This window comes from Microtus oregoni, unplaced genomic scaffold (assembly GCF_018167655.1).
Source record: "Microtus oregoni isolate MIOR12 unplaced genomic scaffold, Mior012 000055F_ref0000237, whole genome shotgun sequence".
NCBI lineage: Eukaryota > Metazoa > Chordata > Mammalia > Rodentia > Cricetidae > Microtus > Microtus oregoni.
Window position 1 is genome coordinate 11392400 of NW_024543831.1, and position 20101 is coordinate 11412500.

The window sequence follows — 20101 nt, forward strand, 5'->3', positions numbered from 1 at the left end:
CAGCAGGTGCTGCTAATGTTAATGGGGTTGCTGCCTGTATCCACCAGGAAGGAGTTGCTGGATCTCAATGAAAAGTTAAGGAAAATAAAGACAGAATCTCTTTTCTCCTTGACTTTACATTCTACAGAATTCTAGTTCTTGCCCACTTGGGCCTGGGACTACAAACCCACCATCTCTCTGACTCACCTGTGATGGGAAGATCAAGTATCACATTCAAAACTGATGACACATTCCTGGTGGCCCCTTTTGACACTCTCATAGCCAAGACTGGAAATTAATCATTTATAAAATCACTGTTCTGGGTAGCTGACTCTCCAGGAACACTTGCTGTGTAGCCGTGTGCCTGGCCCTGTGCTAAGAGCTGCCCAGGAAAGTTAAGTACTGTTATTTTTGTGTAAAGGAGGAAGAAGAGGCGAAGAGGCAAAGAAAGAGCCCCCAGGTTCAGGCTGTAGGTTGCTTCATGCTCCTGCCGTGCCACTAAACCAAATGCATCCCACACATGCCCAAACACAGTTTTCAAAAGACTTTATTTCAAAACCAGGCATAGTGGTGTACTCCATTGATGCCAATACTAGGAAAGCAGAGGTAGGTCTTTCTGAGTGTGAGGCCAGCCTGCTCTGTATAGTGAATTCTAGGCTAGTCAGGGATACATAGAGAGACCTGTATATATTTTTTTTTTTTGGTTTTTCGAGACAGGGTTTCTCTGTGGTTTTGGAGCCTGTCCTGGAACTAGCTCTTGTAGACCAGGCTGGTCTCGAACTCACAGAGATCTGCCTGCCTCTGCCTCCTGAGTGCTGGGATTAAAGGCGTGCGCCACCACCGCCCGGCTTTATTCCATATTTTAGTGTGTGTGTGTGTGTGCGCGTGCGCATGCATGCATACATGCACATGAGTACAGGAACCTAAACAGGCCAGAGACGGATGCTCTAGGTATCTTGAAGTTGGAGTTACAGGAAGTTGTGAGCTGTTTGATACAGGTGCTAGACACGAAACCTAGGTCCCCCAGCAAGGGCTAGTCTGACTTTAACCTCTGAGCCATCTTTCCAGCCCCTTGTTTTGTTTTGAGACAATATTTAACGATATGACTCAGGCTGGTCTCAAACTGGTGTCTTTCTATAGAGCCTAGACTGGCCTCAAATTTGCAATTCTCGGGGGCTGGAGAGATGGCTCAGTGGTTAAGAGCATTGCCTGCTCTTCCAAAGGTCCTGAGTTCAATTCCCAGCAACCACATGGTGGCTCACAACCATCTGTAATGAGGTCTGGTGCCCTCTTCTGGCCTGCAGGCATACACACAGATAGAATACTGTATACATAATAAATAAATAAATATTTAAAAAAAAAAAAAAAAAAAAAATTTGCAATTCTCCTGCTTCTCTGTCTGCCTAGTGCTGAGATTAAAACATTTTATTTTATTTTAGACTGAGATTACTTATAACAAAGTTGTAGTAATAATAGTAGTCTAGGGCTGGAGAAATGGCTCAGTAGTTAAGAGCATTGACTACTCTTCCAGAGGACCCAGGCTCAATTCCCAGCACCTACATCGTAGCTCACAACTGTCTGTAACTCCAAGATCTGACAACCTCACACAGATATACATGAAGGCAAAACACCAATGCACATAAAGTAAAAACTAATAAATTATTAAAAATAATAGTCTACCCAATGGGACAGACTATTCCATATTTAAGAGTCTTTCATCATCACCATCATTGGCAGCATTCTCATCAAAAAATGGCTAATCCTAATTGCTTATTTACTTCAAAGTCTATTCAAAGGAGTTTAACTCAGTTGAATTTCCAAATAACAAGCTGCTATCTATGGTTTGAATATGACATAATCCCCTAAGGAGTTATGTGTTAGAAGCTTGAACCTCAGAGTTTCTATGTTGGAAGGTGGTGGAATCCTGAAGGAGGCTTAGGAAAAGACAGGTCCTTGGGGAGCACTGTCCTGGGAAGGGATTAATTAATTCCATCTTCATAGAACTCTAGAGAGTTCTAAACAGAGTGAGTAACTATAAAAGCTCTAACTGGTCTTCTCTGGCCATGTGATTGCTCTTTTTCAATTATGTCCCCATGATGGCATCCACCACCCTGTGATATAGCTAAGGAGGCCTCTGTCAGAAACCCAAAGAGATGGAACTATCCAATCTTGGCCTTCTAGCCTCGAAAACTATGTGTTAAATCAATCTTTTTTCTTTAAGAAGGACCCAGCCTCGGCTGTTTCACTGTAGCAAGAGAAAAATGAGCAAATACACAGGTCATCTTACCCTCATTTCAAAGATGAAAACACTGAAGTTAGGCGAGTTATAACATTTGATTAAGTGCCACACAGACATCAAGTCAATCTGAACCATGGAAATGTGGCTATGACATCTTCTCCTTTTCCAGTAAGTGGTTTCTACTGAAGTAGAACACATACTTAGCAAAGAGCATAAACTATGCCCCATGAATTTTCATAGTGAGCACATCATCCAGATCAGAAAGTGGAAACACAACAGCACTCCTGGTCCCTTCCTGGCAGTCATTAAACTCTCCCCCTCCCCCACTGTAACCTCTGCTCTTAATTTCGAGCATCATTGATTAGCTCTGGTCTGCTTTGAATTTATGTAAATCATCTCTTATTCGTTACCATTTGTTCCTACTCATCATAATGACCTCAGAATCTAAACAGTAACCCTTTATGTCCAGTGTATGAGCAAACTGAGACATCTCCAAGGGCTCAGCAACCCTCTGGTCCCCCATGCCACTGTGTGATGGGAGGGAGAGTCTAACCTGTGTTCTGGGGAGGCTGAATGCTTCTGCTGATTCAGTGTCCTCCAGCCTCAGTTTCTGCTGTGGAATGACCCTGGAGATTGGGAATATCCATGTGAACAAAGTGTTCTATGGCCCTAAACTGATCCCAAACGCCCTGTCTGTGCCCTCACTTTCACCATGGTTGACAACAGCCTCTCTTCCCCCAGGTGCTTGCCTTCCTCCTTCACGCACCCACTGTCACTCTTGGGTAACCTGACTGCAACCCTTGTCATGCAGCCCACGTGCTTTGCCTTCCTCTCTCTGCCTCCTACAGGCTGGACACATCCGGCACAGTGTCCACACGCATGCACAAACATTTATTGCCCATCTACCTCCATTAGTGACAAGTGCTGAGGAGAATGACTCAGTAGGCAAAGCGCTTGCTTCACAAAGATGAGGACCTGATTTGGGATCCCTGGCACCCACATAAAGGCTGAACACAGAGGCAGAAAAAGGTGGATCCCAGGGACTTGCTGACCAGACAGTCTACTCCAAGCAGCAACTCCGGGTCCAGTGAGAATGCAGAGTGACAGAGGAAGGCGTCCAATACCACCCCCTAACTTCCATAAACATATACATGGCTACATTCCTGCACATGCACACACACAACAACAATAACAAAAAAATGTTTTCCCAGCTGCAGTGGCCTGATTCCAGATTTATATGGTGTAAAGTAGATACTTGATACAACCTGCAGTGGATGGAAAAATTCATCAGTATGGAACTTCCCTACCAAAACACAAAAAGCCTCTGTGAGGGCAGGATATAATGAATTTAAATCCAGGGCTTTGCTAACAGGGCCAAAGTTGTGAGTGCAGCCAGGGTCTGCTCCTCAGCTAAGGCAAAGACAGAAGGTTGGGAGAAAATAGGACAAAGTCAGCCATTCATCTGCTGACTCAGAGATCATGGAAAGCTTGCCTGACCCTCACCAGGCTGCAACGGTGGCCTCCTGCTCATGACTCTAGCCAGCCAAAGCTTCACAGAGGAGAACCCGCTGCCAATCCAGAAGCAACAGGACTCCTGTGTGCTCCAGGCACTGGGGAGGGTGTGGGTCAGGCAAATGAGCCGCATCACACAAAGATATAAGGGACGACAGCCATCAGGACTCACTTCCTGTCAGTACTCATCAGGATGGAGGGCGGCCCAGAGCAGCTGCGTCTGCCCAAGGCACTAGGGGAGGAAGGGGATGGGCAGGCCTTGGCTGAAATCCAGGAGTTGGCTCTGAAGTGGTTCATGGAGACTCAGGCCCCCTCTATCCTGCAGAACGGAGCTCTGCCCCCCTGGTTTCATGGATTCATCACCCGCAAGTAAGGCTACCCCTGACAACACAGCCAGCATGTCCCCACAGTTCCTCAGGGCTGAGAATATCACCTAAGGATTCTGGAACTCTGGGTTCCTGACCTTTCCCTCACTAGGCAAAACCCTGGGGGTGGATGGGACAGATTGAGGAAGCTTCTGAAGGAGGTCTGAAGAGCATTTCCCTAGTGGGGTCCTTGCAGCTATGAGAAGGACTGTGTAGGGGCTGGGCATGTTTGGATGAATTCTGAGTATCTTGGCAAAAGTTAAAAGACTGCGCCATGCACCAGCATTGGGATCCTATTGTAACTAAACTAGAAAACTGGCCAGGAAGACTAGACACATGGTTATCCTGGCCTAGGAGATAGAATGTGGGATTTGACAATATGGTTGATCAAGATTGCCACGCTTCCCAATACTGGGAAAAGAATGAGAAACAAAGCCCACCAGGTCCTGGCCCGGTGCCTAACACAGCACCAGAGACAGCTTTTTGGATCACTTGAGGCTGTGTGCCCGGGGGGACCTGCACCTGCTTTAATACTCTGCTGTCACTGTCGTGACACTCTTCATTTGGAAATAATGGACCTTACATATTCACTTGGCGCTGATCCCTACAAATTATGAAGGTAGTTCTTACTTGGTGAGTAACTGGCTAAGGAAATAGATGATCTGTATTCTGCCAAGCCAAAACAAAAAAGCTAGAATTTTCTGCCATGGCTCCAAAACACTTGGCATTGTGTAGGGCATGAAGAGGGTGGGAAATGAGCTCCTGTAAACTTCTTTGGTAACCAAGCTTGAAACGCAGCAGCATCTCTCTGCTGCAGAAGCTCTCCTGTAGTGTGCATCCTGCACAATCACACACCTAGTCCCGAGACGGGGATTGCTGCCAATGCAAACGTCTCCAGCTGGGTGGCATCACTCTTACTATTGAGTTATCCAGGTGGAGAGCAAGTAGCTGCAGACAGTGTCTAACGCACCTGCTGGCAAGGCTGCAGTGGGGAGTGGAAGGTGCCTTGGGACTCACATCCAACTCCAGGCTGAGACTTTAGTTTGCTCACGTGAGTCAGGACCAAACACCGATTGCACCTTAAGAGGCCTCAGAGCCAAAGGTCTAAGAAGGTTCTCTATCAAGGGCTGAAAGGTTGCCTCAGTCTTGCACCCAAGACCATGACTTGCAAGGATCCTGAGGCAGGTCTAATTCAGGCTACTTGGTTATTGTGGGGGTACAGACCCCAATTAATAGCATGTCCTCTGTCCAGGCAGACAGAGCAGCTACTCAGGGACAAAGCTCTTGGTTCCTTCCTCGTCCGCCTCAGTGACCGGGCCGTTGGCTACATCTTGTCTTACAGGTAAGTATGCGAGAAGCCCTCATTGAAGGGCCAGGCAGCCTCAAGACTCCATAACCCAGAGGCTGCTGATAAACGCTGAGGCCCAGAAGCCCACTGTCTGGTTTTCCCTGGGCCGCGACTCCATGATTCATCCATCCCAGGCTTGGCCAACCCTTTGAGGGCAGCAGCACTGACCATATGCCAAGGATGGTGCTGCAGCCTTCAAAAGGATGAGCGGAGCCAGATAAAACATCTTCCTGGTGGGAACAGATGAATTCTGAGCCCAGTAAAGGAGAAACAGCTATTTGCTAGTGGGAAGAGGGCATGGTTGAGTATAAGCCTTCTAACCGATGGACTGGCATAAATAGAAGTGCAAGGTTTTGGGAGCCCTAGGTCCCTGGGTGCACCATCTGGAGACAGCCTTGGATGAGAATTCTGACACAAAGAAGGGATCCAGGGAGACCGCCACTTCACCAGTTTCCTCGTAACAGCATAAGGAGGGAGAACTGGAGATAGTCTAGAGGTGCGAAGGCTATGGGGGGGGGACCCATACCATCGTTGAATATGAAGACCTTGGCTATGAAACCAAAGAAGAGGAGACATGGGCCTGCTAAAGCCAGAGGTGATGTGAACCCTGGCCTGAACATAGGCTGAGTTGGGAAAAGGCTCCCTCTGGAGACCTGGAGGGAGGCCAGGAGTGCAGGGCAAACTTCCAAGTCTTCAGATTCTGATTCAAATGATGTGCACAGACTCTCCTTGTTCAGATCCTAACCCAGAGGAAGCTTCTTTGCCTCTCTGTGCCTCTGCCAGCTCATATGTAAAACAGGACTATTCTAGTTCCCTATTACAGAACTGCTGGATGTGCTCAGTAAGACGGAGCATTTGAAAATGTCTGGCACCGAGTGCACAAACCATGGAAGGGCCATGTAAATTTTTTTTTTCTTTTTTCTTTTTGGCTTTTCGAGACTGGATTTCTCCATAGCTTTGGAGCCTGTCCTGGAACTAGCTTTGTAGACCAGGCTGGCCTCGAACACACAGAGATCCGCCTGCCTCTGCCTCCTGAGTGTTGGGATTAAAGGTGTGTGCCACCACCACCTGGCTGGGCTAAGCAAATAGTAATCATTGATCAATACTCATTTTTCCCCAGACACTATTTTGGGCACTTTGAAATATAGTAAGTAAGCATTTTTCAAATCTCTTTTCATTTTTGTTTTTCCTTTATTCTGTGTTTCTTTGAGCTTCTCTCTTTCTCATGAGACCTTAGACAGAATGCCACCTTGTAAAAGACAGCGAGAAGAGGTGCTCAGAGAAATATAAATAGTCACAAGGGACAGAAGAGTCCAGAGACAAACCAGCATGCTGACTCACTGATTCACATCAGGGGTGCCACTGTCATTCCTGGTTTCCTATAATTGGCACAAGGCACGTGGATATCCAAGTTGTGGGGAGAGGGGAATGTACAAAATGTACAAAAACAGTAATCTTTCTTAAGGGAAATAAGAAAACATTTCAATGAGTAAACGAACTGCCTGTGAAAATGGGATAAACAAAAATTTCTTAGACATGAAAAGTACTCACTATAAAAGACTGATAGATTTGGATATGAGGGCAATCTGGGCTGTGACTTCTGTCACCCCACTGGTGGCCAGGATAGAGTCAGCTGACCTGGATGGCTAGATGGTACATCTCTTTCCTCCCTCACCACAACATGTGCCCCCTTCCTGAAGCATGCTTGGTTTAAAGAAGAAGCTTTCCCAGAATAAAGGAGGAACCTCCCAAAAAAAAGTTCTCAAAAGACTGATAAATTTGATTTCCTTATTATATATATATATATGTGTGTGTGTGTGTGTGTGTTTATACATACATACATACATACACACATACATACATACATGTCTTTTGATCCATCTTGCTCCTGTTACTCTTTGGCATATTCTCAGAAGAAATCAGCACATGCATTCATAAAAAGATAAACATAATAGCTATATTTATAAAAACCTCAATAAAGAAACATTGCCTAAATACCCAACAGATTATAGGTTTTCTATCAGATAAGACACTACACATAACTTTTGAAGGGAAGAAGCTAAATCTACTTGGACCTCAGTGAATCCGAAAAATACCTTGCGTTAAGGAAGTGAGATACAAATGAGGACTTTTGCATAATTTTCATTTATTTGAAATTCCATAAGGGAAAAAAAGGAACTTATAGCAATAGGGTCAGGAAGGGACCACCTGTGGAGCACTGGCAAGGAGGGGCGAGGCAAGGTTTTAAATCTACATGTGGTTACACGGACATTCTTATGTGTAGAAATTCATCATGTTGCACACCCATGATGTGTGCTCTGTGTTTAAATCATTCTTCCACTTAAAAAAAAATGAAAATGAAGACATCGGGATTTTATAGGAGGCAGGGTTCAGTTGTTCCAGAAGATGGGATGGGGTGAAGCAGAATGAAATGGTGCATGGTTGGAGCTTGTCTTTACTGGAGACTTTGATATTTTCTTTCTCGTTTTTGTGTTGATAGGTTGTTCATTGTTTTTGCTTTTTCATTAATTTTGAGCTTCTAAAATACTAGATTAGCCAAATATGGTAGCTCATACCTATTGTTCCAGCACTGAAGAAGCTGGGATAGGAAGATGGACGTGTGTTTGAGGCCAGCCTGGACTATATAGCTGTAGGCCATATAATGAGATCTTCTCTCAAAAATAAATGAGTAAATAATTAAAAGATTTGAAGTTAAAATAGCTAGGTAAATAGGGTGGAGGCATGGTTCAGTATTTCAGCACTTGCTCAGCACAGGTGAGGCCCTAGGTTTGATCCCCAGGACCCCCCCACCCCCGACACACACACACACAAACAACAGCAACCACAAAGAGATTGCATTAGTAAATCTGATGAGCAAGATTTGGGGTACCCTTGTTTGGGGCTTAATGAGTGTCTCAACCACTCTAATCCCAGTCCTGCCCTCCCCAAGAACAAGCTCAGGTTCTTCCCAGAGCCCCATACATTTGAAGCCTCCCACCCCGTCCCCAGTTCCCCGAGGAACATCATAGATGCCCATGGGAAGGGCAGCCCTTGGTCAGCTGAGTCTGAACAGAACAGAAACACTCAGATGCAGAGCTGGCCCACTGGCAGGCAGCAGCCCAACCCAGTCCACATGTAACTGTGTCACAGGGGCAGTGATCGCTGCCGCCACTTCATCATCAACCAGCTCCAAAATCGACGTTACCTTGTCTCCGGAGACACCCTCAGCCACAGAACCCTGGAAGAACTCCTCCGTCATTACCAGGAGGTGCAGCTTGAGCCCTTTGGAGAGACCCTTGCTACTGCTTGTCCACGGGTAGGCACTTTTCTCCCTGGGTGAGGGAGGTAGGATGGGGTGTCCAGGCTTGGGGTGACAATCACACAGGTATATCCTATGAAGGGAACTCAAAGGAGTCATGGGCCCTCATTCAAAAGAGTACCTTTCCCAAGGTCAGGAACCTAGTGGGATGTTTCCATCCTTCCCCTGCCATACCTGCAAGCACTTGGAAGCTGCCAGTGTGTGACCATAAGCCTGTTATATCCTCACTGCCTCCAGTTAGAGGAAAATGACCTCTATGATGCTGTCAACACGGGCCTCCAGCAGACTAGTCTCGGCCTGGAAAACCCAGCTGCCATGGGATTTCCCATCATGGTTCCTGAGAAGGCCACCAGCCCCCGCCTTCCTGCAAAGCCTCAGATCTCCTTCCTGCACACCAAGAAAGGCCTGGATGTGAATCCCTGGACAGTCTCCAAAGAGGAAAGTGCAGAGGTGAGGAGGATCTGTGCCGCACAGACTGATGGCTGCTAGCCCGGATGTGGGGGGGTCATACCAGTCAGGTCCTTAGAAACCACCAGAGCAGTATCTTCAGCTATAGAGGGTGAGCATCAGGCCCCTGGTGTAAGAACCACAAACTGGTCTTAGTCCCCAGTGATCCACCAATGCTATGGCCTGTCCTGGTCAGCTGGATGGATTTCAAACCCAGGCTAGACTTTTCTGTTTTCTTACCATGAGGCTTTGTGCGAGTCAGGTACTCTGAGTCTATTTCCCATTCCTTACATTCTTGGGAGATCTCAATGAGAATGGTCACGAGATACCTGAAAATCACTCAGCAAACTGAAGTGAGGCGTCTGTATGCTAGGATAAGCTCAGACAATGTTCTTAATGCATAGACCACAGTACGCCAAGGATTTGGTTTTGTTGTTGCTGTTTTGTTTGGTTTGTTTGTTTTTTTTTTTTCTTGAGACAGGGCTTCTCTGTGTAGCCCTGGCTGTCCTGGAACTCACTCTGTAGACCAGGTTGACCTTGAACTCCCAGATATCTGCCTGCCTCTGCTTCCCAAGTGCTGGGATAAAAGGTGTGTGCCAATACATCCATGCCAAGGACTTCTTATGCTCGGAATAAAACCTAAAATCCTCAGAGTCTACAAGAGCCTCTCCAGTAACTGGAACCTCCTTCCCTTCCTCACCATGGCCCCATTGGCTTTCTAGATCTTTCTTAAACCCATTAACCATTGAATTTTCTGTATACTCTGCCTGGGTCTCTTCTCACCAGAGAGTGACATTACTTGTACTCATACTGCATTGCATGCCTCCTCAAAAGGTCACTTGACCTATAGAACATGTTGCCTTTCCCACCTGACCTGTAGGACATGTCACCTTTCCCACCTGACCTATCAGACATGTCACCTTTCCCACCTGACCTATAGAACATGTCACCTTTCCCACCTGACCTATCAGACATGTCACCTTTCCCACCTGACCTGTAGGACATGTCACCTTTCCCACCTGACCTGTAGGACATGTCACCTTTCCCACCTGACCTGTAGGACATGTCACCTTTCCCACCTGACCTGTAGGACATGTCACCTTTCCCACCTGACCTGTAGGACATGTCACCTTTCCCACCTGACCTATCAGACATGTCACCTTTCCCACCTGACCTGTAGGACATGTCACCTTTCCCACCTGACCTGTAGGACATGTCACCTTTCCCACCTGACCTATCGGACATGTCACTTTTCCCACCTGACCTGTAGGACATGTCACCTTTCCCACCTGACCTGTAGGACATGTCACCTTTCCCACCTGACCTGTAGGACATGTCACCTTTCCCACCTGACCTGTAGGACATGTCACCTTTCCCACCTGACCTGTAGGACATGTCACCTTTCCCACCTGACCTATTGGACATGTCACTTTTCCCACCTGACCTGTAGGACATGTCACCTTTCCCACCTGACCTGTAAGACATGTCACTTTTCCCACCTGACCTGTAGGAATGTCACTTTTCCCACCTGTTATTTTCTTTACTCTGTTACCTGCCTTGCTCTCCACAGCACTGATCATGAGCCGACATGGCATTACGTATGTCACATTCATATGTCATATCCTTGTACATTCCTAGCACAGCCCCATGGTGCTTGTTTCCGGATGAGAATGTAAACTCATGTTAGCCTCGGGACTTAAGACTGCCTGTCACGTAGCTGGTACTTAGTAAATATTTGTTGAACGGATCCACAAGCGATGGGCTTGGGATACAGCTGCTCAGAAAGGGCACACAGCAGTGAGTGGGTGGGTTCATGGGGCCCTGCACAAATGGACCATGCTAGAGGCAGAATGAGTTTGGGTTGGCTGTTGAGCTAGTTACCTTGGATGCCAAGGCAAAGACTGTACTTAGAATCATAGAACCAGGAAACATAAAGGTTGTGAGCCAACCCTTGCCTATGCTAGGCAAACTGAAGCACAAGAGGGGAGGGGAGACTTCTAAAGACAGCTCAGGGGTGTGAGGTCACAGTACCTATGGAGTGCTTTTTAAGACATTCTCTGTCCCTCTCTCCCAGGCACCCACTAGAGGGCCCCCTATTCCCCAGAGGAGTCCCTCTCTTCTGGATGAGCCTTCTGCAGCCCCCAGTGACATCATATACGCGGACCTGAAGAAGACAAACCGGGCACAGCAAGGCTTGGGCATAGAGGTATCTAGCAGGCACAGGCTAGCTCCAGCTGGCAGCCTGGCTTGTTCCCCAGGCAGGAAGCCCTCAAGGAAACTCTCAGATGAAGACCAGAACAATCCCAATAACCCAGAGCCTGCCCCATGTGGGGTGAAGACAGACCAGAGTGCTACCATGTCTTATGCTTCCTTAGGATTTTCCCTGCCCCCCAGTTCTGAGGTCCCAGGATCACGGGCTGCTACTTGGAGACAGGGGTTTCTAAAGCTGAGCCACGAGGCTCAATCCTCCTCTGAGGCTAGTTCTACAGATACCTACCAGCTTGCTGGGACTACAGGCCTACGACAGGAGGGTAAGGACAGACCAGGCCAAGGAAATACTACTTATGAGCAGATTCCAACCTTCTGGCATGGCACTGCCAAGCTCCCATACCCTGAATTCAGCTCCACATACAGCCAGCTATTAGGGCCCGTGGACTGTGGCTTTGAGATCTCAGGGACTTCTCGGGTCCCAGAGCCAGGGAACAACTATGAGCAAATCCCAGCCTCCAAGAACAAGGACACTGGACGGGTGACCAAGGTGAGTTCCCTGGGTGGCCAGGTCCTTACAAAATACCCAATGAGCCAGACATGGCGGCACATGTCTTTCATCTCAGCACTAGAGTAGCAGAAGCAGGAGGGGTTTTGTGAGTTTGAGGCCAGCCTGGCTTCCGTAGTGAACTCGGGGACAGCCAGGACTACATAGAGAGAACCTGAGTGTGCTCCTCACGCATGAACGGGTTACTGCCGATGCTCACAAGTCCCAGGACTTTTCCACCTGGTGATATAAGGATGTGGGGTGAATGGGGGCTTCTAGCCCACCTAAGAGCTTCCTCTATGGAAGAACACTCCCCGTGTTTCTCAGAGCCCACTGCAGGGCTTTCAGATCCACCGGGAGGAGAAAGAAGACCCGTGGCCCCAGTCATGAATAAGCAGCTCTCTAGCCTGTGGCTTTGCCGTGACAATTTCCCTGATGACTAAGGTTGCCAAATTCACACAAGAAAAAAAATACAAGGCATCTATTAAATTTGAGTTGTACATAAATCAGTAGTTTTGATACGTCTCAAAAAATCATAATGGTTTCTTATTTATCTAGAACTCAGATTTAACTGGGCAGCCTGTATTTTCACTTGGCAACCCTACCCAGGCTTTCTCTTCCTTGTCTGTAAAATGGGCTGACCAACTGGTTATGCCCTGGGCAGCTGCCCAAGGAGCAGTGTCCTACATTCTCTATTGACAAGACACTGTCAGAGGTGGCTCTTGGTGAATTGGGTGATTATTTCTGAGGATTCATGATAGACAGGAAGAGAACATGGACAGAAGTGTAAGAACACCAGAGGGAGGTGGCTGCTCCTGCGTCCCCAGGGAGGCAGATGAGCCCACCAACCCCTTCCAATCCCTCAGCTGTCTCTACTAGTGAAGAGTAGAAGTAGAAAGCTCCACTCCTGTGGGCACAGCCTCAAGTATGGGGGAGCTGGAACTTCCCTCTCCTGGCCGGAACAGGGACACCCCGAGCTTCAAAGCAAAAGGCTTCTGGGGAACCAACTCCTCGCTCAGGCCAGGGCTGTCTTCCCGCTCTAGCTCTGTCCCCACCATTTTCTGAGGTGTTGATCCTCTCAGACCCAGGCAGTGTACAGTCCTTTAAGGACCTCAGAAGCCAGGTTTACACTTCCCCTGGATGTCCCCATGTCCTCCTCTAACCCTGGGAGTTCATATATAACCCCTCCCCTCCTCCATCCTGTCCCAGCAAGGCCCCAGCTGGGTAGGAGTGGGCAGGGAGCCCAGGACACACCCGGGAGGGAAGCCGACACGCTGCAGTACCTCCACCTTTTCTACATTCCTCCCTTTCCACCAGACAAAGGCAAATAGGTCTTAAATCTGAAGGCTGAGTGGGGTTGGAGGCCCCGGAGAGGCTTGTGGGAGCCATACCAGCATTGTAGTCTGGCATCATTTTTCCAGCTTGGACCCTCACCCCAGACCCCAGCTAAGAGCTTCTGAGCCTGGGTCTTCCCATCTCTGCTGGGGAGCCCAGGTTCCAACGTTTCTCCCTTCCTTCCAGCCTGACAAGTTCCGGAGGCTCTTCTTCACGGACAAGAAGCACAAATTCTGAGAGAGTCCTGGCATGCAGGGGGGTTCCTGGCTACACCTGGATACCCTCAGCTCACCTGAAGGTGTACCACAACTAGCCACTGTGGAAGCAGGCTCTGGGATGCAGCCTAGGTACCCACCTGGGAAGGCATGGGAGAGACCTTGCCAGAGCCTGTAACTCCTGGATATGTCCTCAATGCTGTCCACCCACACAACGAAGGACACAAGAGTGGGGACCGACTAAAGGAAGGACTGGGTGAATATGCAGAGGCCTGGGCTGATGAACGGCAGAGCCAGCCTCATACCTCAGATACTTCACAAGCATGTGGTGGGCCCCTTGCCGAGACAGACATTCTCCCAACTGGCTAAATGACATCATGCTATTACTTCTGAGGACAAAACCAGTTCCTTTCTCCGTGGTCTTGCCGGGTGACGGGAGAAGGCCAGGAGCCACATTCTCTGCACCTGCCCCAGGAGGATTAGAGCAAGTAGCTGCATCCAGCCTCAAAAGTCATGACGCTGACCTGGCAGTGGACTGGGAACTGCTCCCCCAATATTCCTGCCCCACTTTTCCATCTTTATCCCAGCTTCGCTCTGCACGCCCCTAGAAACCGAGACCCAGCAACTTACCTGAAAACACGGCCAGTGAGGGCCTGGACAGAGACCCCTCAGTAAGACAGGCTTAAGCCTGGGATGCACTGCTGGGCAACATCTGGAGCCACCAGGGGACACTTGACGCCATGCCTATGGGAGCAGGTCACCCCCGCCTGCCTTCTGCCTCCAGCCAGGCCTGCCCTTTGGATCAACCCAGATTCCTCCATGAAACCCACCATTCGCCTGGTGGTTTTACCTCCAGAGAACACCTGGGGCTTTGCCCAGTTCGAGCTTGGCACAGGCCACTCAGGCCTCTTGCTCCACTGTTCCCTCGGCCAAGCAGGCTCTTCCAGGGATCTTTCCCTGTTTAGTTCCACTCCCCCTTGTCCACGTGTCCCCACTTCTACAGGGTGAGAAACTGGCCTGCTTTTTTTCTCTCTACCCTGCCTCCACTCACAGGAGGCAGGAACCAAGGCCACAGCCCCCTCTCCCCCAGGGCCTGCTCAGTGTACATTTGTGGGGAAAGCCATTTCCTGGCAGACACTTGGCTAATACTCTTTTTCTCTGGGCTCTAGCAGTGCCTATCTGTTGGGGGGTAAGGGGAACGGTGAAAGGTTTAAGAGCAGTGGGCTAGCCTGGAACAGTGGGGAGCAGATGTAACTACTACTAGGAAAATGGAAACAGTCCTCACCCAACATCCTGAAACCAAAGTTAACCCTTGAAACGGAGGGTGATGCTTCACCCAGGCTGACGCCATGGACTGCCTGGAATTGAGCACCGAGCAAGAATAATGCTGACAGACGCAGAAAGTGCAGGACACAAAAGTGTTTTATTCCTAGGCATTCACAAACCTGAGGTCAGCACACCCCAGTGACACCATGTCGTTGGGAAGGGTGGGCAGGGTAGTGTTCAGGACACAGGGGCAGAGCCCTTTGGACCTGACCCACTGCTTATACAGCTTCACACTGAAGGGACGGGGAGGCAGGAGGGACAGCCCAGCCTTGGCTTTAGTAAAAGATTGCATAGCTTGTTAAACCCCCAGGTTCTGTTTGTTTTGTTTCATTTGTTTTTTGCACTTAGCCCTGGGAGAATGGGTGTCTGCCCAGCATGTGGACAATCCAGCCCCACCCCTCCTGTTAGGTGAGAAAAGGACTGGGCGAGGGGCCGGCTGAGGGGGCCTCTAGGGGGACCGTTGATCTTGTGGGTGAACCACTGGGGCCCTGCGAAGGGTCCTGCTCTTCACAACCTCATTTCTGTTAAGCTTTTTATTTGGTTTTTTTGTTTGGTTGGTTGGTTTTTGGTTTTTGTTTTTGCTTGAGAGGGCCACGGGAATTGTCCATGGGTGAGAACTCCAGAGGCTACAGCTCCTTTGGTGAAGCATTGGAAACCATACCTGCGGAGACAGCAGGTCAGAGAGCAGACATCTCAGCCCCTGCGGCCTTGGGAGTGTCCTCAGATGCGGATGTGGAAAGTGCTGCAGAAGGAAGGGAGAGGGTGAGAGGCTGTGGGCCAGGCAGAGGGCTCCACAAGGAAAGGCTCACCTAACCCTGGCCATCTTCTTAAGGGATGCTACATAGAAGTCATTACAGGAGGTTCAGAAGGGGCAGGTGTCCAGTTTCCAGCCTTCAGAGTCTAGATCCTTCCCAGGCACCACGGAAGGTCATGATATGAATAGTCATGTAAAAGGCAGTTATGCATCTGGGGAGCGGGGCTTCAAACTGCTACTTCAGGCCTGAATACATCATTCCCCATGGGGGTCCCATGAGACCAGGCAGCCAGCTGTGACCCTAATGCCCTAATGTTTTGGCCTATCCAACCCAAGCCCAGGCCCTAAGATAACAGCACCTGAGAAAATCCGGGGCCTTGGCGATCATGTCCTCAAAGTCAGCAAAGCCCAGCTTGCCATCACCATCCAGGTCAGCTTCCTCAATGACTTTGTCACATACAAGCACTACCTCATCCTCATCCAGCTCTGACTTAGTGAGTCGGGCCAGCGTCCGCTCTAAGTCTTCTTTACAGATGAAATTGTCCGTGTTGAAGTCTGTGCAGTTAGGTAAAGTGAACAGAGATGGGGACACTTGATGCTATGCCTATGGGAGCAGGTCACCCCTGCCTGCCCGGGCTGAGTCCCTTCCAGGAACTTCGAGGAAAGGGGTGTCCTGTCCATCATTTCCCCTTCCTCCCAGCTGACCACACTGATGTCTCCATCAGCTTCTCAAGTGCCCGAGGTAGCTCTATGAACTCAGACAGTAGTGGGGCCTTGAAACCAACAGGCTTGCACATAAGACATACGTTAAACATCCACAGTGAACAAGTTAACATTTGGGGAACCCAAAACCCCCACAATGAGGGTGCACACAGCCACATCCCAAACAGTTCCAAACCCAAAGCACCCTGAGAACTTCCCACTGAAGCCAAAAAGCCTTCCTGGCTCACCCCACAGTGGACTCCTAGAGCCAAGAAAGCCAGGACCCAGAGAGGCCAAGTGCCTGAGTCCATGTCAGAGCTCCGGTCAGGACGGAGCAAGGATTCTGACTAGGTCTATTTGACTCTAAGACCCACACTTTCTAAATGGCACCTCATCACCTCTGGTAGGCTTCCAGATACACGTGGCTAATTAACACATATGTCATGTTGTATGTGGTAAGTATGTATAACTTAATCTGCCAATTAAAAACAAAAACAGAAGTCCAATCAGGAGATGCAGGATTTCCCTAAAGTAGCAGTTCTCAACTTGTGGGCCACGACTCCTTTGGGGGTCATACATCAGATATCCTGCATATCAGATATTTACATTGCAATTCATAATGGTAGCAAAATTACAGTTATGAAGTAGCAATGACATAATTTTATGGTTGGGGGTCACCACAACATGAGGAACTGTATAAAAGGGTCACGGCATTAGGGAGGTTGAGAACCACAGCCCTAGAGAGAGGCCACGGCAGGGAAGGCCTTTGCATAGAGTAAAAAGCAGAGCTGGGTCTCCTGGGCAAAGGGTACTACCAGTGTCCCCAGAGCACAGCACAGGGGTTCTGTGGGCCCGAGCCGTGGGTAAGCTCATCATGATTACCACTCCTTCCACCCTCTCAGCATAGATTCCAGCTCTGTGCATTTGGCTTCTCGGGGCTCTAATGCCTTCCCAACAAATACCCACTTGGCCTTCAAGTTTCTTCAAGCATCACTGTCTAGACAGAGGGTCCCTCCCACTGAGTGCCTGCTGCCCACTAGACTGGCGTGGATGGCAGTGATGAAGACGAGAGTCACTCTTCCTCATTTACTTAAACCATGCCTGAACTCCGCAAATGAAGAAACAGAGTTGGAGAGGACAAGGACCTCCCTGGGGTCACAACCCTGACCAGAGTCAGACTTAGAACAGAAGCCCTTTAGTGTAACCTGAGCTGCCCAACTCTGCCCCTGCCTGTGGAGGCCTCCACAGTAAGCATGAAGTGGTATTTATCTCTCTTCCTGAAGGGTCTGCAGAAGGTTCCATGGAAAAGCCCGTTATCTGGATAGTGAGCCAGAGAGAATCCTAGGCTAACTGAACAGTAAGACCCTGAGACCTCCATGAGCTCTGCACTTTCTTCTTGTAGGAAGACAACAACCTTTACCAGAGCCAGCACTGTGGGGCCCAAGACTGAGGGACAATGGGTGAGATTTGAGAGCTACATATATGGAGGGTAGACAGGCGGGGTCGGCTTTCTTACATGCAAATGCAATGTGTAGCGTCATGTGTCTCAACCAAAGTCCTTTGAAATAACCACAAAAATAATAGGCAGCCCTTGACAGGACCACTGCTTTGGAGATCCACCAGCTTCTCAAAGGTGCGAGAAGGTTTGTCATCTTTTCATCTGGTCCAGTAAAAGTTCAAACCCCTCCTTGGGCCTCAGCGATCTGACTCAGTAAGGATTTGACTCAGGCAATGTGGTAGCCTCCAATCAGCTATGGAAGAAGTCTGTGTATCTAGTGCTCCCTAGTGGCCAGGGGGTCCGCAGGGTGGGGAAATGGGGAGACCATACCTCTGGCCTGGGAGGGGGACTCTTGTGGATTTCCCTCCCCAATTGGCTCATCCCAGAAGACCTTCTGTCTGGGCCCCAAATTCAGCCTGACATTTTTAGTTCACAATTAAAATTTTCCCAGTGATCTTTATAGAACACAACTGCCTTCCCTGCCTGAACCCTGCAGTGTCCTAGTCCTGAGCACTAGGCCAAGACTCCTACAGCCTAGCTGACTTCTCTATCCTCTCACTGATCCCTCCCACCACATCCCAAACCTTCATTATCTTGTCAAGCCTTTCTGTGCACTCTGTTGGGGTGTCTGTCCTCTTGTCTCCAGGGGATCAATCTCCCCTGGTCCTCCCTATTCCCCACCCTTATGCCCACCCGGGGTGGAAGAGTCTCTCCCTCTTTCTGAAGACGTGCCTTGGGCATGATTTGTGCCCTTGAGGCAGATGTTCTTCAGAGGGCAGCCACAGCGTACCCAGCAATAACTGGATGGTCCAATGGCTCGTATGATGGTCCCTTCAGCACTTCAGCTCCGCCCTGCTGCCAGCCCCTCCTTACCATAGATCTTGAAGGCATAATTTGCCTTGAGCTCTCGGGGTGCCGACTCACAGAGCACAGAGAACATGTCCACAAAGTCGTTGAAGGTGAGATTCCCCTCGCCATCCTCAGAGAAAGCCTCCACGATCCTCTCCTTGAAGGGATTCTCCTGAAGACAAGAGAGCCATCACTGAGGTGGTGAGGCAGGGGCTGAGGACCAGTCTGAAAGCAGCCCCTGTGAGAATATATGTGTGTAGCCGCTAGAGCGAGGCAATAATCTCAGCTACTTAACAGGTTGTTGGCCGGGCGGTGGTGGCGCACGCCTTTAATCCCAACACTCGGGAGGCAGAGACAGGCGGATCTTTGTGAGTTTGAGGCCAGCCTGGTCTACAAGAGCTAGTTCCAGGACAGGCTCCGTAGCTACAGAGAAACCCTTTCTCGAAAAAACAAAACAAACAAACAAACAAAAAAAAAAAACAGGTTGTTGGAGGAGTTGCCAAGTTAGAGTGTGTAAGGTATTGATTCAGGACCTGACTCAGCAAGCATGCTCTCATGCTACCTGGGGTCCACACACACAGAGCAAGCTGAGCAGCGCCTACATGCCAACTGTCCCATCTTTCAGAGGCACATACACAGGCTCCTTCCTCCATGAACTGGGTTGTGTCCCCAGCAAAAAAAACAATCACTCCAGGAAGTCCTCGGATACGGCTAATTCAGGTCAGACAGGTGAGAGATGGAAGGAAGGCCCCAACGTGTCAGATAATTGGAAGAACACAGGCAGCAAGAGGTGGCGCTGATGCCGCCAGCCACATAGCTCATTTGTTCTCATTCCTAGCACTGCCTCTACTCCTTCTGGTGACACCCAATCAACCAGGGCCCCCATTTCTTCCACCACGGCTGCTCAGCCAAGATCAGCCCCAGAGGCCTGGAAATACAGTTCCTACAGTGCCTCACATTCTCCATGACACTCAGCCTGGTCTCCCACTCCCTCAGGGACAGGCAGGGCTTTCCAGGGCCAAGCCTGTGCTCGTCACCTCTCAGGACAGAGTTGGGACACCATGTAGTTCTCTTACCCTACCTTAAGTCATCCATCCCAGGCCCGTCAAGTCCCATAGCCCTGCAGAATTAGGCCCAGTGCTGTGGGAGTGTCCTTTCTATATCCCATGTGAAGAAAGCCAGAAACCTTCAATGTGTAGGTGGCCTGCGGACCTGCATGATAGCCTCCTCAGGAGCTAGCCGAGCCTACCCCACATGGCCCAAATCCAAATGAGTACTCTATAAAGACTTCCAGGAGGCTTGAGTCTGAATTGGGCCACTAGAGATGACCAAGAATCCATGACCAAACAAGAAGAGAGAAAAATGACTTCAAAGAGCAGACCAAGAGCTATCATGTACAGCCCAGGCCACTCCACATAGGGACATGCAGACGGCTGCGGGCCAATGGCTGGACAGTGG

General features: G+C 49.3%; 2 protein-coding genes across 2 annotated transcripts in view; one reads left to right on the plus strand and one right to left on the minus strand.

Moving 5' to 3' along the window:
* Positions 1-3923: 3923 nt before the first annotated feature.
* Sh2d7 (SH2 domain containing 7) lies at positions 3924-13536 on the plus strand. Its single transcript, XM_041638355.1, has 6 exons — positions 3924-4099; positions 5348-5437; positions 8594-8759; positions 9000-9212; positions 11284-11967; positions 13486-13536. Exons 1-6 carry the CDS (start codon positions 3924-3926, stop codon positions 13534-13536), a joined length of 1380 nt encoding a protein of 459 aa, XP_041494289.1.
* A 1388-nt stretch (positions 13537-14924) lies between these two features.
* Cib2 (calcium and integrin binding family member 2) overlaps positions 14925-20101 on the minus strand; it is a 16887-nt gene continuing 11710 nt past the window's right edge. Inside the window, exons 4-6 of the mRNA XM_041638594.1 lie at positions 18668-18815; positions 15954-16149; positions 14925-15582 (exon numbers count right to left, since the gene is read on the minus strand). Of these exons, the coding sequence (XP_041494528.1) occupies positions 15561-15582; positions 15954-16149; positions 18668-18815 (366 nt within the window). The 3' untranslated portion in view covers positions 14925-15560. The remainder of the gene's footprint in view (positions 15583-15953; positions 16150-18667; positions 18816-20101) is intronic.

Coding starts and splice junctions, on each gene's coding strand:
- Sh2d7 (XM_041638355.1), top strand. CDS start 3,924: ATGGAGGGCGGCCCAGAGCAGCTGCGTCTGCCCAAGGCACTAGGGGAG. Junction 5,438..8,593: donor GGCTACATCTTGTCTTACAG/GTAAGTATGCGA, acceptor ACTGTGTCACAG/GGGCAGTGATCGCTGCCGCC. Junction 9,213..11,283: donor CCAAAGAGGAAAGTGCAGAG/GTGAGGAGGATC, acceptor CCTCTCTCCCAG/GCACCCACTAGAGGGCCCCC.